The following is a 16482-nucleotide window of genomic DNA, read 5'->3' on the forward strand; positions in this document are numbered from 1 at the left end:
CGGGTGCGGGCTGTAACGCTCGTCCCGGCCGCTGTGTGACGGGTGTTGCGGAGCCATTAAAGGCGGCGGCGGCGGCGCAGCCGGTGTCCGGTCACTGCGGGCCCGGGGCGGGGAGCGGGGACCCGGGGCTGCCCTCTCCCGTCCACGTGCCACCATCCCCGCCCCTCCGCGGCATCGGCGGTGCGCTCCATTGGCTGCGCGGTATCACGTGCGGACGGGCTCAGCTGACCGCGGTGAGTGGCGGTGATTGCGGGCCAGGCCCGAGGCCGCAGAGCCGCCATGTCCCGCGGGCCGGGCGCGGCCGGGCCCCGCAGCAGCCCCGCGGCCGGGGCCCTGGACCTGAACGCGGAGCGGGAGAAGATCCGGCGGGAGATCGAGCAGCTGGAGCGGAGCCTGGAGCCCGGCGGGGCCGCCAGCGGCGCGGACGTGTCTGACTGCAGCTCCGGCACGGGTACGGCGCGGCGCGGGCTCGGCCCTCTCCTGCCTCCCCTGCTCCGGCTCCTGAGGTGCGGCGCTGGCCGGTGACTGCGCCGTTCCTGCCCGGTGTGGGCGGACTCGAGGCGTCTCCTTAGTGCTGCCCTTAGCAGGAGGAGCTTTTTGTACCGGCGCAGCCCCGGTCAGGCTAGCGGGGAGCGCTGAGCACCCATCCAACCGCTGGTGGAGGTTTCCAGTCAGGGCGGGTGGTAAGGAGCTGACTCATGAAATGCAGCCCACCAAATACTGTCCGTAGTTAAACCGCAGCTGTTTTTATGCTGTCAGGGTGGCAGTGCAGGCACTGCTGTGTGAGCAGCTCTTGTTTCACACCCTGCCTGTGCCTCCCCGAGTTAATTTTTCAAAGAGGAGGTGGTGATAGAGTTGGGGTTTTGGTACCTCCGGTTGTCACAGTCTCTTCATCCACCCGTATTTGAATTGACCCCATCATGCAAGTCTGAATACTGTATGTCAGAAGCCTGTAGCCACACTGAATGCAAACCCAGATGTTCCTGAAGAGGGTGGAAGGGCTGTCAGGTGCTTTATGGGTTCTGTTGGGTTGGAATGTTCACTTGACTGCATACTGTAGAGCCTGCAATGTGCCATGAAGTGTAGCACCAAAATGCAACTTGATTGTAGCGATCAGGAGCTGCTTTTTTCCTACTTAAAAAAAAAAAATATATATATATATATTTTGTTATATATTGACAATATTGCCAGTAGCCAAAAACTCCAGTGGTCTTGACTGAGATACAATGTGTTATTGTATGTGCTTTGATTGAAAAGGTTTGGGTTTGAAGCTTTCCTCTTGTACTCCCACTGCAGTCAGTGTTTCTGTATTTTTGTTGTCTAACAGATGATGATGAAGATGATGACTCAGATTCTCATCCTGAAATGGTAACTGCTTTCTCTTTACATGTATCTCTCCATCTGTCTACTGAAGGGAGCTCTGTGCTGGGGAAATCCAGGCAGCTGGCTTGAATGGAGCTCAGGAAGGATTATTAATAGACATGGAGGTTTAGTTATTCCTGCCCAGGACTTTGTAATTCACATGAAAGAGATCTGTTCATATGTAAACACATGAGGGGATCAGGGGCCTCACTGCTCTAGTTCTTGCTGATCTCTGTCACTGGAAACACAGTGGCTTCTGGGGAGGTCACAGAAAGAAATCATCAGTTTGTGATCAAGCCGTCTTTTACTGCTTTGTACCTGAGGTATGCTGTGCTTGTACAATAAATCAAGCAAAGGATGAATTGCTTCAGTAGAAACACAGATGAACTGGAAATGTGAAGGGTTGAGCAGATTTAGCAGCTGGGAGAGCTCCAGTGTAAAGTACTCCTGGTTTGCAGGAGGTCTGTATCTGGTTCGGATAGCAGCTGAACTAATGAACAGGGCAAACGGGCACTGGGCTGGGCTGGAACCCGCTCCTGGGAGAGTTCAGTTCAAACTGCCAGGGAGAGACAAGCAGTTATGTGCCTCCAGTTCTTTTTAAATCAGTTTTGTAAGGTAATAGGAGCATTGAGTGATTCAAAGAACTTGCCAGCAAAGCTGAAGTTGGCAAGCAGCACTGGGAGACACGGGGGATCTCTCCTCCTAATGTGTCTCATTCAAGCATCAAACAGACTGTGATTATATTGTTGCTTAGCATATGTATTCATTACGTTTCCAGTAAATGTCATACATATTAATTAGGTTTCTGAGAATTGCTTTACATAGATCCACGGCCGCTTCTGCATGCGCACAATAACGTGGCAGTGGTCTTTGGGACCCCTGGTGGTCCTTTCTTCATCATCTTGGTCTTCATCGCTTCGTCCTCTGGCTGAACTTTAGGTTTGGAAGGTCCCATTGTCCTGTCAGCAACCAGTCATCTAGTTCTGGCTCGTTATTGTGAAACCCAATACCCAAGATACTTTCTCATTGCTATTTGTTACTAAAGACCTGTGACCTTTAATTCTATGTGCAAAACTCAACTGAATTTAATTATTTACAAAGGATTGTTCTTATTTCATGAGTTACAGAAATAATTATGTTACATACCTGCTTTTCAAGCAAGCATTTTTCTCCCTTTCCTTCCCTTAAATGCCTCAATTACTCCAAGGAAATGGAAAGAGAAGATGACAGTAGTGATGATGATGATGATGGTGATGATATGGAAAGCAGTTTGCCACAGGATCCAGAAACCTGTCTGCAGATGAACCATGTATACCAGGAAGTCATCCAGGAAAAGATTGAGGAAGTTGAGCTTCTCCTTGCACAAAACAAAGAGCAGCAGGTGAGTGGAACAGGAGTAAAATGTTCATTCCTGTGCTGTTTTGGGTTGCCATCTTGCCTTGACATCAAGCCCAGTAAAACTTTCCAGGGCATTCCTAGACCACCATATGTACCAGTGGAATTGACTGCACCAGTTGCAGTCTCTTGTGCTCAGGTGGCTTGGCCAAGAACCAGGTTCTTGTTCTTCGTGGCACTTCAAACGGGTGTCGCTGGCCTTCAAATGGCTTTTCTGACTGATGTTTCCATGCTCTCTTATCACCAAAAATGCATCACTTGGGTATTTTATATTTTAGCTTCTTGTAGCAAGTTAGTGTTTTTCTTAATCAGTTGCAGTGCACTGTACAACCTTAGGAAGCTCCAAATGCCATATTTAACACATACACTGGTTTACAGCCTGGTGTAAATTGAGTTTGGACCCTGCCTGGGGTGTTTGTGGTGACTTAGCCACTGCTCTCTGAAATTAGGAATTTGAAGGAGACAGTGATACTGTTTAATTCTTGTATTGCAGAAGGAGATCATGTGTGAGCTTGGAGGTCCAAAAATAGGAAAGGCAGGAGATGGCAGAAATCTACCAGCAAATATATTTTTGGGTCATTTTATGAAGCCGTACTTTAAGGATAAAACAACAGGAATTGTAAGTAAACATCACTAGATTACATACTGATATGGCTTTCAATGGTAGATATAAATTGTAACTGTTAAAACTGCGTTACCTTTTACTTGCGTAACTGAATGTCACTACTGGCTTTGAAATGTTGTTTTTTCCTCATTTGTCCTTTACTCTCTATTGGAAATACTTGTTCAGCCCATGTCTGTGATGTCTGAAAGCAGGTTCTGAGAAGAGACATTCCAGCCATGGGCACTTGACCATTCTTATTTTCAACTTAACTGTGATTGATTGTTTTCATCTCCACAGTCCAATTCCATGCTGCTGCTTAAAGTACTGTTGAAATTTCATTGTCTTTGAAACTGAGTTTTCTGTGGCAAATGTCACTACTTTTTTTCCATGTGTTTTTAAAGTGTTGTTAGCAAAAGGGGATCTTGACTTTTAGTTGTAGCTGAGATGTCAACTGTCACTGTTCTTCTATTAACCCAACAGTCAAGCATTGCCTGGTAATTCATCTGTTAAATCCTACCCAAGTTGGTAGCACATCTGAAGTACGTACAAACATGTAATACATGTTCAAAACGCTTCTTCAGTGGTCAGCTAACACAAGCAGGCCTGGCTCTGAGCTATGTGCTGTGTAAGCACAGACAAATTTATTTCTTTCATGTATCTGTTTGGTTTCTTAGGTCTTCTGGTGCATCTGAGCTAGTGTCAGTGAAAGTAACTTTGCAGTTTGAATGTGACAGTTTGCACAGGTTTGAGTTTCTTACCAGTCTCTTTTGTAACAATTCATGCTAAGTTCTAAGAAGGAAAGGCAATTTTAATGTGTATCTGACTCTTCCAGTATATATATAACCCTTGTAATCTTCATTAGGGCCCTCCTGCCAATGAGGATGCCAAGGAAAAGGCAGCTCAGGGCATAAAATCCTTTGAACAACTGATTTCAGCAAAATGTAAGTAACTCCATGTGCTGTTCACTGTTCCTTAAGAGCTATAACAAATGTATATGTTCATATTGTTAGTCCCCCACATTTGCAGTTAAATGTTCTGATGTTTCATACTTGACTCACAAAAAAGGCAGTTAAAAGTAAAATGGGATGTTCCAGAAATTGTTCCAGGGAACGATTAACAGCTCCCTTCCTTCATTTGCATTTGTTCTGATGCAATAACCCCGTGAGCTCTCCAAAGCCAGATGAGATCATGCAAGGGCACTGCTCAGATTAGAGCAGTTCCAGGGACACTTGCAGCCCTAAAGGGTTCCAAACACTTCATTGCTGATCTTTATTGAACTCTATGGAACTGAAACTGAGCTAGAGACTGTGCCTTGCCTGTGTCAGGCGTGATATTAGTGATTTAGATAGGGAGCTCTTATTGGAGACCTGGGGGATGCTTTAGCTGGGGTATTGAATGCAGTGGATCTCTTTTTTTTCTTGGCAGTGGCTTTGCACTGATGTCTGAATGCTCAATTATGTTCTCTGGTTTAGGGAAGAGCAGGGAGAAGACATTACTGCAGAAATCAGTAGTCAGTGACCGCTTGCAGCGCCTGCTCCAGCCCAAGTTACTGAAGTAAGTACTGTGCAAAAATCTTTCTCTTGATGAGAACATTATATATGAAGGAAAGACAGGATATATGTGGGGTCTGCACCTTCCCTCAGCATGTCCTGTGAGCACCAGTGATGCACAGTGAGTTGTAATGGTGTGCCCAGCTGGAGATCTCTGTGCTGGTACAGTCTTTGTTGCTGTTGCCGCAACCATTGGTTCTCTCTGTAAATACCAAATGATTAATCTGAGACCTGTTCTGGGTCAGTGATTTGGATTGAAGGGGCAAAAATAGAATAATGAGTGTGCTGTGTGGGAAAACCTAGAACAAGAATAGTTTGTGTAGTGTGGAAATAAACTTGCATGATACTGATGGAGAAAGCAGCATTGCCCTATGTCTTCTGATGCCATTGTTTTATTCCCATCCAGTCATAATAAGTAATGATCAAAATGTCTTTGAACAGGATGAGTTATTGGAATCAGAAACTGGAGAAAGTCAAGACTGAAATGGAGAAACAGATCTTGGAGAAGCAAATCAAAGAAGTGGAGCGAGAAATAGAGGCAATTAAGTGAGAAATGTTTTTATGTTTTTGGTGAAAATGAAAGTCTGTTCTTGGGAGTTTTCCTCTTGACATTCCCACCTTTCTCGAGCACTTCCAGAGGTGACATTTGCAGAAATCTTCCTTCGCATTGGCTTGCAAAGAATGAAGTGCTGTTCAGGCTCTGCAGAGCTCTCATCCCCACAGTTCTTTACTAAGAATCGTGTTCTTTCTTTCTCTTTGTACCTTCTGCTTTAGCCAACTCCCAGAAAGCGACTTGTTAGGAAACAGATTCGATGAGCATGACTGGGAGAAAATCTCAAACATCCATGTAAGTTGAGAGACCAAGTTTTGTTACCTTTGATACATGTGTCCCTTCCCTTGGCAATTACCTGACCTGGTCTCGTTTGCTTGCTCCATGATCTCAACTTGTTAATTTGATGTTTTAGTTCTGCAAAACTTAACAATAAACTATAACTGGAATGCAAAATAGATTCCTTGCATCTGTGTTCCTGTCTGCCTGGGTGTTTCAGTCCCAGCTATGAGACAAAACAGATTCTTCTCTTTCTTTTAGTTTGATGGACAACGTGGTCCGGAAGAACTGAGGAAGTTTTGGCAAAACTGGGAGCATCCAAGCATCAACAAAAAGGAATGGACTGAGGAGGAAATCGAGAGGCTAAAGAAGATAGCTGCTCAACATGGTTATCTGGACTGGCAGGCTATAGCCCAGGAGTTGGGGGTAAGGTTCTGAGCTCAAACAGGAGGTGACAAGTCAGTTAATTCTGACTGGACTGTGCCTCATTAACGGTGTTAATTCACTGTTAATTCTTTTCTTAGAAATTACCAAGAGCAGTACTAAAAAGGTCTGATACTTCAACCTTTCCCTTTTGCTTTTTGTCCTCATAAATAACCAGTTACCTGCATATCTCTCTTCCTTCTATTAAGACGAACAGGACACCTTTCCAGTGCTTGCAGAAGTATCAAGTCTATAATAAAGATCTGAAAAGAAAAGAGTGGACCAAAGGTGAAGATCAGATGCTTTTAGAGCTTGTTCAAGAAATGAGAGTAGGAAGTCACATCCCATATAAGAAAAGTAAGTGACCTACAAGTGAAAGTGCTTTCCATTCACGTCTTGATGTTTCTGCACACTGGAGCACCCAGCCTGCTCTGATTCAAGGAACTAATGAAGTTTTATTTCCTATGAATGTTTCCATTTCCAGGATAGTCATAGTTCTGCATTTTCACCTTAACATTCTGGGCAGAGCAAGGCACAACAGTGCTGTGACTCACCTGGAACTACAGATGTACACACTTATAAACCTCCCCACTGGGGAGATGAATGAAAGGGGATGGTTGAGTTTTCCCTCTTCCTCCTTGGTGGGAACAGTGGTATGTGCTTTTCCTGTGCCAGCGCGGAAGTTTCATTATATCAGCAAGAATTTATTATCTCTTGAAACCTTTATCCGTCTTTGAAATTTGGTTGAAACTGACAGAGTTATTCACTCCGATTGTGTCAGTTTTGATTTTATATCTGATGATAGCAAAATCATCAGAGTTCTTCCCTAGAAAGCATTCATTTGTGCCCAGCTGTTTTGGCAGTTTTCAGTGCTGTGCCCAGAAGCTATTCTAGGGGGTCAATACTGCTGCTCCTCTTCCTCAGCAGTGTGAGAGGCTGTGTGACAAGTGAGGAATACAGTTGAGAATAGTAACCAAGTCTCTGGGGTCCTAAATCCAAGCCTGTGAGTAACACCTGGTGTCTTGAACCTGTCAGATACATATTGGAGCCAAAACTTACTAGTTCTGTGTTGTTTCAAGATGGATTGTTGGGTTGTCATGTATCTAGTGTGGATAATGCCATTACAAATAGTGTGTATGCCATGCTCTTTTGATTCTTGTTGTGTAACACTGTTTAAGTATTTAAGCTGAGACTTTATGTCAACCCAGTGTTTGGAAATATCACAGTTGTAAGTTAATGAAGAAACATTGTTTGCATCAGACTTTAAAACACACCTTTGCATTTCTAGTTGCTTATTACATGGAAGGAAGAGATTCTGCTCAGCTGATTTACCGCTGGACAAAGAGCGTGGACCCCAGTTTGAAGAAGGGACCCTGGACACCAGAGGAAGATGCTGTAAGCTCTGTTCTCTGATGCCTAGGGCAATTGGGAGGGTTAGACTGCTGAGGTGTTGCATGGCTGTTTACACCTGAGCTTTAAGAGAGGCACAAAGGAATCTAAAACAGACCGAGGTGCACCGTTCACAAGTCAAGAAGGCTTAGAAGTTCCTAAACATGTCTGTTCAGAGTTCTATAACACAGTAGAAACAAACACAACTGCTTCTGTCTCATGCCTATTAGGGTTATTGCTGATAAGAATTTCAACTCTTGCTATGTCTGATTGACACAGATGCTGTTGGCTGCAGTTAAGAAGTATGGAGAGCGTGACTGGTACAAAATTCGGACAGAAGTGCCAGGGAGGAGTGATGCTCAGTGCAGAGACCGGTACGTTCCATGTGGTAACTGAGCTTTCAAGTTTATTGTTGCCTGTGCTGTGCAACTCCGTCTGTGGAGTTGCCTGTGGGTTAGCAGAAGTTGGAAAGGATGTTGCTCAAAATAAGCAAAGGGGTCATTAAACGTGAATGAGTGCATGTGGGGAGGGAAGGTTGTCATCTGTGTCGTCTGTGGATCTGTGACAATGGTCTACTCAGTGACTGTAACAGAACACAAACAGTGAGCTGCTGAGCAATTGTCAGCCTTGGACCCAGCTTCAGGAGCCTCAGAGTACAGTATGGCCTAATTCCAGTGACCCGATTTACAGCTGCCTGTTGTCATTCTTAATCATGTGGCCTGATATTTTTGGGAACAAAAGAGATTGTAGCTGTGCTATATTAAGGGAGTACGGATGGACCCCTTAACAAAAGGAAAGATCTGACTAGGAATGCTGGTTTTGTTCAGCCTTGGAGTATGCAGTGATGATCAGAACTGTACAAGCAGGACTGAATGTTACTTACTTTAGTGTTTTCATTTTGGAGGTACTTAAAAGCATTGCACTGTGATGTAAAGAAGGGCAAGTGGAGTTTGAAGGAAGAGGAGCAGCTAATTGAACTGGTTCAAAAGCATGGACTGGGTAAGTGTTTCTGTGGCTTAATCTTCAGAAGTTGCGAGAAGTAAGTATTACTAAGGAATTTTCTTCTCTTATTTTAAGCCCTGCAGTTGATAGTAGCAGGCTCTACATCGTACTGATGATTGCAGCCTCCCTTATATTGTGTGCTCTGTTCCTGGAAATTCAGTTGTTGAGAGATTGTGTAGTACAGTTGTATAGGTGTGTTAGCCAGGTGTCAGAGCTTTGAGTAGGGCGAGTTCCCCTCTAAACAGCCTGTGAAAGAGTTGTCTTATTTTCCCTAAGACAACTTTAATTAGCAAATAGAAGCTTTTCAACATTCAGTTTAAGCTTTCTTCTAAACACTCTTACTGCTGCAAGGGAGGGTGTAGTTCTGCTTGGGTTTTCATCATTGCTTCATTTTCTACTAGTTTCTAACTTGAGCTGAATGTATAGTAGTACAAAGTCTGAAGAACACAACTGGATATTAAGTTTTTGAGATCCATTCACATAGGAACTCTGTCTCTTATACAAGGAAACACATAATACATGTATAAAGTTCTGCACTGAAAAGGCCTGTTGTTCAGTTTTCTGCACTAATAGGTGTGCTCTGCTCTGCATCTTTTTTAGGTCACTGGAGTAAAATAGCTTCCGAGTTGCCACATCGTACTGGCTCCCAGTGCCTGAGCAAGTGGAAGCTCATGATTGGGTCTAAGGTATTGTGCAAATTCCTGCTGTGACACAGCCCCATCTCTTTAATTAAGCTTCTCTAAACTTGCACTGGATTTAGTTAATCTTAGCAGAAGTAAAGCAGAGCTGTCCATTTGGAAGCTACTGATAGGATACTGCCCTGTGAAACTTTTGAACTTGCTTTTAACTTTAACAAGTGAAGGGTGGACACTGGCTAAAATTTGTCTGTCCTTTTTCTCACTGAGAAGAAAAGATCCAGACCAACAAAGCGCCGGCATGTGGAAGAGAGTTCCAGCTCTTCCGAGACCAGCAGTGAAGACATAGAACTGGACTTGTCAGACAGTTCAGAGGAGGAGACGACGACAGCCAAGGAGGAGTGCGCATTGCCCGACATTGATTTGTGGGTACCAACACAGACAAATACACAGGAGTCAAACAAAGGAACCTATCAAACTCCATCCCTTTTCTTTCCTGCGAGTACAAAGCCCAGTAGCAGTGAAGTTCCAAGTACAATGAGTGACGGAGACAAGGACAGAGTTGCCAATCAATCATCAGAGTTGAGCACCCTCCTGAGGGGCATTGCACGTCCGCATTCCACAGACATCGTTGTGAGGAATCCAGCAGAAGTAATAAGCAAGGTGAATCCTGGGATTCTCAGCCCATTCTCGATGGGATCAGAGTTTAGATCAGAAGTGACCGGGAAGTGCAGTTGCTGCAGTGAAGGACAGACGGCAAATCTTTTTCGTGCTGCTTGGCCGCTTTCTCACTGTGCCATCGGGAGGTGCTGTTGGAAACTGAGCTGTAAATTAAACAGAAATATCTGGCGCTGCCTCCTGTGCATTACCTGGGAAATTGCTGTGCTTTTTCTGCACGTGGGGTCACAGAAACAGAACTTTATTTAGGTCTTCATAAGGCAGAATGGTTCAGTGACTTGTGTGTCTCCACCCTGGTCACTAGGGTGTATTGGCTTAGGGTTTGGAAGAATTAACGTACACATCTCTCTCTGATTCTGAGCTGGTTTTCAGCCCAGGTCAGGTACTGAAACACTGCAAACTCCTGGAGCATATTTGCAGAAAGATGCTCCTTAGCAAAATATTAAGTGTCTAAATTGCTATTTAGGATCATGTAAGCAATATTGTTCTGACTTACATGCCCTAGACTATGGAGCCAGTTGCACTGATGACAAGTTTATTTACAGAAGTGGCTGTTCTGGGGTTATGGTAAGGGAGGGTTGTAAGTACTTATCTAGTGTAATCAGTCTTACAGCATTACTTTACTGGTAGAAGTTTAGGGAAGAGTCAGTGGCTTTTCCAGACTTCTTCCTGTTCTTTCCTTTGTCCTGTTAAGCTAAAAGATGCAGTGAGAATCATCCGATAAATCCTGACCCTCAGTGTGGGTTTTGTAGCTACTTCACACAAAGGTTTTTATGACATAGACATTTGGTATTGTGAAGATGCACAAGGACTAAAAGATAAAGTAAAAGTCTGCTCTTTGGTAGGCTGATTTCATTGAATAAGGTACTTTAACCAGCAGGTTTGTTGAAAACTTTTGTACCTCTGTGTATGGTCAGTGCAAGGAATTTTCTGAGATTACCTCCCTTTTATCTTGTATGTTTTCATATTAAGGCCTCCAGGTGTGGGAAGCAAGTGCTGCGGGTTACCTTGGAGAACGTGAGAAGAATACTGAGGAATAATACATGCTTCCAGAGGAAACTTGTGAGTGCCTTTTCTGTCCTGTCTGCTCCGGTGCCACGAGCATTGCCGGGTTGTACTTGCTGTGATAGAATCACACATCTTGCACTGTTGTAGTCCCAAGAGGAAAAGCTCCTAATTTTTTCCAGAACTGCCCTGTGAATGGTTTGTCCTGGGGCTGATTGTGGTAGAGCCTTCCTAACTAGAACTCTTAACTGTGTATTTCTTCATGCACAGCAATCAAAGATACTAAAACCTTCTGCTGCCATTCTAACAAAAGCATCTGCAGTTAGTACTGATGGCCAGAAGCTTCCGGGCCTGCAGGACATCACAGAGAAAACGTGTCGTCAGGAGAGAGAGCGCTTGAGAAGAATGAACCTGGACAGAAAGCTGCTGATGGCAGTGACACCCTGGGTGGGCGACGTTCTGCTGCCCTGCAGCCTGCAGACTGGGAGGATGGCTTTTCATCAGACAAAAGGTAGTGAGACCCAGCAGGGATAGTGCTCTGCTGCTTCCTGGCATCCTGCAAAGGAATGCCCAGCTGATTGCGATGTTGGGCTTCTTTTCTAGCTGACTATATTCGAGAGAAGATTAAATCGATCAATCTCACGAGCACGCCCCTGTTTGCGCTTTTCATTCAGGTGAGCTTTACTGTCTTAAGAGGATTTTCTGCTTTCAAACAGTAGCAATCTTCTGTGTTTAAATAATGGTTTATCTTGGTTTCTTAATTGAATTACTGGATTAATCTGACCTCATGCTTGCATATGATGTTTCTTAAATAAATCTGCACCCAAAATCTAATACTGTCAAGGCTTTTTTCTGTAAGTGTAAGAATGTCCCCAGAGCCTCGCACATAAAGCCTCCCCCATCCATCATGTTTTGTCTCGGGCCCTGTCAGAACGTTCTGGTTCTCAGGCAAATTTTAATGAAGTTCTCATCTTGCAGCTCTTTCAGATTGATACCAACGGCTGTATGAAGGTTATTCGTGAGAGGAGGCCGAGGCAGTTAGCGCTGCTTAGGGCTGATGCAGGGCCTCAGCAGGTATTGTGCATGGTTTCTAAGCTTTTCCCTCTCAAATCTTGACCAAAGCAGAGTTTTTTGAACTGTGGGGCCAGTAGAGCTCTTTGTGCATGTGTGTTACCAGTTTGTGTTGGTTCAGAAGCATAATAAAGTGCTGGTTCTGTGGCTGCGTGTATAGGATGTTGGCAGATGTGGGTTTGATTCATGTCTGTGCTGTTTTAATTATCTTTACATACCTCAGAAGTATAATTTAATATAATTTTTTTTTGCAGGCTTCCCAAAATATGGACGCTTCCTCAGGTACCTGCCAGAACATTTATGATGTTCAAGAACGTTTCCTTAATCCATTACCCGTACATTAATGACCGATTAAACTGAAGGAGACTTTCTGGAACAAAACCACATTGCCATGCTCATTTTTCCTAGCTCTTGGATCTTTCAGTTATTGGCTAAATATGTTACCCTTTGGTAAAGACTGGAAAAGATACCGAAGGGCTGGGGGACCAGTGTCAATGGGCCACCAGGTCTGTGGACTATCACTGTTAAGCTTTTCTCCAGCACTGTACTGGAGTCAAGGTGCTGGCACTAACCACAACCCCAGTTTGTTGTTGTCACCCCAGCTGGGTGAAGTGCCCATGTAGTGCTGAGCAGTACAGTTCCTTGGGTGCAGTGTTCAGGTGCCATCCTGTCCCATCTGTGATTTCTGGGGAAAGTTACATCATTACTGAACTAGTGGTGAGCTTGCTGCTGCATCACATTTAATCTGAAGGATGTCAGGATGGGGCTTGATTACATGAAAACTATAGTGTTGTAGGATCTTTCACAAACAGGAATTCTGCTGTTTCCTGTGCAGGGTACTCGATACTCAGTAGCTAAGGAATGGCTTTTGAAAATACTGTTCAATCTTTTTCACTGTATTGCTTTATTTCCCCTCCTTTGCAGGCAGCTCATCACAATCTTGTGTTCAGAGGAACTCCCGAAGGGGCATCCCGAGGAATGCCGTGAGGAGACCTTTTACCTCAAAAGGAAGGGAGACTTCTGCTGCTGTCTTTGAGAGCAGCACCCCAGCCACGCAGGCAGCTCTTCCAGCCCAAGTGCAAAGGCGTAAGCCTAAAACTGTCTCGGAATTGCTGAGAGAGAAGCGGCTCAGAGAGTCCCGGGCTAAGAAGGCTGTGCAGAGGACAGTGTTTGTTGCCCCACAGATGCTGGTTTCGGCACCTCTGATAATCCAGCACACGCAACAGCAAATCATTCCTTCTGCACAAGCAGGGAGCAAACCTGCAGCAGTTGGTTGTACCAACAACCAGGTACAGTGTGCACCAGCTGCACTGCCAGCATTTACTTCTGTTACAGGTTCAACTTGTACCACTGTTGTGCTTAAAAACCATTCCTCATCAGTGCCAGGAAGTGGGGAAAGCCCTGGTTCCTCACAAGGAACAGAACTACAGTCCAATAAGGAACAAAATGAACAAGCTTTGGAAGGTAGACTTGAAGCAGGGATTTTTCCAGGCGTGGATCCAGCTGCAGCAGAGAAGGCCCCAGATCAGGGAGTCTGCAATGGTCAGGTCCTAGCAGGCAGCTCAGCTTCAGTAGTGTTACAAAACCAAGCTTTTGTGCCACATCAGATCACAGTGCTGCCTGTTGGCATTGAGTCTGGCACCAACAAATTGCCTCTTTCCGCACCAGTTACCCGTGAGCTGAATAGTAGTGTGCCACAACAGAGGCCTGTCAGTCTCTTGTCGACTCTTGTAACCCCACAGACTGGTTCTCATTTGATTCCCAACAGCATACTGCCTTTCACATGGGTCATAGCCCCCCAGGCTTTGCTCCCCACTGCTGTACAAACTGTGGTGGGGGTTCCCCAAGGACTGCCAGCTGCTGCTGTGAGAAATCCATGTCAGGCAACTGTGACTTCCAGTGGCAATGTCTCTAGCTTAGGAGTGCCTCCTTTTCCAGCTGGAGCAGATGCACCTCACCCCAGCAGCACAGAGACAAAAGCCCCGAGTGCCCAGGTAGCAGAAGGAGCATCTTTGGGAAAGGCAGGCAACCATTCCCCAGTTACCTTGTCTATGACCTCTTTAAGTCCTGGAAGCACCACAGCCAGTGTTTCTCTGGCAACACCAGCATGTTCAGAGGGCTGCTCCAAGGCTTCGGACTCCCCTGCAGCTCAGACTGCTCCTCCACCCGATGCACCAGCCCTGCATGCTGTGCTGCTGCCCCAGACACAGCAACCCGCAGGCACTCAGGGAGCTGATTCCCAGCGTGTGTCGAGTCTCACTAGCTTGGGAAAGAGCCATGATTCCATTACAACAAATGGATCACCATCCAATCCAGGCATCATCACAAAAGGACTTGTGCTCCAGCCAGGAGTTCCAGCTCCTCATAACAACTCCCTAAGCAACTCTGCTGCACAAGTACTGAAAAACAGACCTATTGCCTCCAAGCCCCCAGCTGTGCAGTGTGCTGACAGTGCACCCCAGCCAGCCACTTCCAGGGCAGAAAAGACTGTTGTTGACTTGGGCCTCATTTCCCTTGAAGACGGGAGGCTGGTGAAGGAGTGGCTGAGTGGGAAACAGGGTGTCCAGGTACCATCCCTGCAGACCAGGCTGCCTTATTTGCCACCTTTTCTGTGCAATTTAAGAGCCCTTGCAAATCTGCTTCTCCAGAAAGCAGCTCTGGAAGAGCAAGCAGCATCACTTCTGCCTCCTGGCTTCAGGGGGGATGAGGGCACCGGGGTTGATTTGCACGCTGTTGGAGAACTGGTGCAGGAGAAACTTGGTGATAACCCTGCTTACCTCCTACTGAAAGCCAGATTCCTAGCAGCCTTCACACTCCCAGCTGTACTAGCAAATCTGCCTCCTCCAAAAGTGGCAACGACTCTGTCAGCCAGCAGGAAGCAATATGAAGAGAGTGACGAAGAGGAGTGGCAGAGTGAGAAGGAAGTGTCTGAGGAAGAGAGTTGTGGGAATGAATTAAGAGGAGTACAGTTGGATTGGACAGTTGGTGATGAGCCTGTAGACAGAGATGCTGATTTACTAAATCAGGTAAGAATCAGTACTTTCCCATAGTAAAAGCCAGCAGATATTTTTCTATTCTGGCTCTGACTTCTGGGTCTGGGCCATGTTCAGTGTAGTTTGAACTATGAGCAGTAGGTCCAACACTCACAGCAGTTCTTCACTGCCCAACAGCTCTACTGCCAACCTCAGTCCTGTGTCATCCTTCACCAGGCTCCCTCCCTTTCCTGCTACTAATGCTATATCCAGGTTGTCCTAATGCTTTTCAGGAAAAAATCCGTGGTAGGGGTATAATTTATGAGAGTTGAGAGTTTGTGTAGACCTGTGTTGTTTGGGATGCTCTGGCTCCAGCAGTGACAGCTAATGTATCACTTGTGGCAGGCACGAGTGGCTGTACCCAGACAGAAACTACAGCAGGAATTGCTCTAGTTTGGTAGCTGAAGCAAGAAGAAATGCCAGTGTTGGCTGTAAGTTTCACTCTGAAATCTTTGGTGTGTTTTGTGCTTGCTGACACATTGGTAATAGGATGATGTTGTCCGCATGCTTCATTTGGAAGGTAAATGGAAGATTCTGGAAATCTTGCTGAGTTCCCTAAATGAAAAGATGGCTGAAGGGGTTCTGTTGTGATGATGCTGGTTCTCGTGGTGTTGATAGTCTCTCTGCTTATGTTGCAGGGCATGGGAGCTGAAGAGAATGCTGCACAGTCTGCCTTGCACTCCTGCACTGATGCAGCTGATGCCAGTGCTCCTCAAATCAGGAGAAGCACCCGCTTCAGGAAGAGGAGGAGGATGTGAGAAGGAAATGTGTTAGTAACTACTCAGTGAACCTTGTATTTCTTGTCTGAGAGGAGAACCTGAAACACATGTGTCTGTGGTACAGTGAGACAATGAATCATGACCCTAGGAAAGGACTGAAATTAGCTTGACTTCTTACTATAGGACAGAGTTTTGTGATCACCCATTAATCACAGACTAAGGCTGATGCTTTTGGGGGAGGAAAAGCTGATGTCTGCATGATAAAATTCTGTACAGAAGTCATGAAGTTCAAGGATTTGGCAGACTTAGTCCATGCTGCTGCCTCCTGGTATTGTACCTGTACATGTATAACAGGACACCACCCGCAGGGTACAAGCGTGTGCTCTCTGAATATCTGTTGAGGCTTTTGGTGAAACAGACTGAACGCACATGAACAGGGTTTGATTCATGTGGTTATCAGATGAGACTGTTTGGGTTTGTTCTCTAAAATTGGTTTCAAATACTCCGGAAGGGCAGATTCCCTATAAAAATGCTGGGACTAATGGGAGTTGTTTGTGCTTTGTTGCAGGAGTCACTTGAACGAGGTCTGCCTTCCTACATGGCAGTAGGAGATGCTGTTTGCACTATTCACTTCTAACAATTCCAACAGCCTGACTAGATGGACCTGGGGAAAAGAGGAAAAAGGCTGGACTGGTTTTCCCATTGCCTAAAGCCTGCATCTTTGGACAAGATGCAAAGACTGAAGGAAGTCTTTCCAGCAGAGACCAATTCTGTTTCTCTTTCTCTGC

The 16482-nt window shown here is 45.5% G+C and overlaps 1 protein-coding gene across 2 annotated transcripts; it reads left to right on the forward strand.

Moving 5' to 3' along the window:
* Positions 1–235: 235 nt before the first annotated feature.
* On the forward strand, positions 236–16478 carry SNAPC4 (small nuclear RNA activating complex polypeptide 4). 2 transcript variants are annotated; one of them, XR_009747497.1, is made up of 23 exons: positions 236–451; positions 1328–1368; positions 2570–2743; positions 3251–3376; positions 4224–4302; positions 4834–4915; positions 5353–5457; positions 5686–5758; positions 6002–6166; positions 6373–6520; positions 7452–7558; positions 7832–7926; positions 8457–8551; positions 9155–9240; positions 9463–9852; positions 10840–10929; positions 11143–11383; positions 11476–11546; positions 11851–11946; positions 12198–12225; positions 12868–14969; positions 15614–15812; positions 16263–16478. XR_009747497.1 is itself a non-coding variant. In XM_061476918.1 (23 exons), exons 1-22 carry the CDS (start codon positions 280–282, stop codon positions 15731–15733), a joined length of 4686 nt encoding a protein of 1561 aa, XP_061332902.1. In that variant the 5' UTR covers positions 237–279; the 3' UTR covers positions 15734–15744; positions 16263–16478. The 2 variants fall into 2 exon arrangements, 1 of the variants encoding a protein (XP_061332902.1); XM_061476918.1 differs by having other exon boundaries at positions 237–451; positions 15614–15744.
* The last annotated feature ends 4 nt before the right edge of the window (positions 16479–16482 follow it).

The sequence above is a fragment of the Pezoporus flaviventris genome, unplaced genomic scaffold, assembly GCF_033815535.1.
Source record: "Pezoporus flaviventris isolate CSIRO_AGI_PZ_B2104156 unplaced genomic scaffold, CSIRO_AGI_Pfla_v1 ptg000097l, whole genome shotgun sequence".
In the NCBI taxonomy this organism is placed as follows: Eukaryota; Metazoa; Chordata; class Aves; order Psittaciformes; family Psittacidae; genus Pezoporus; species Pezoporus flaviventris.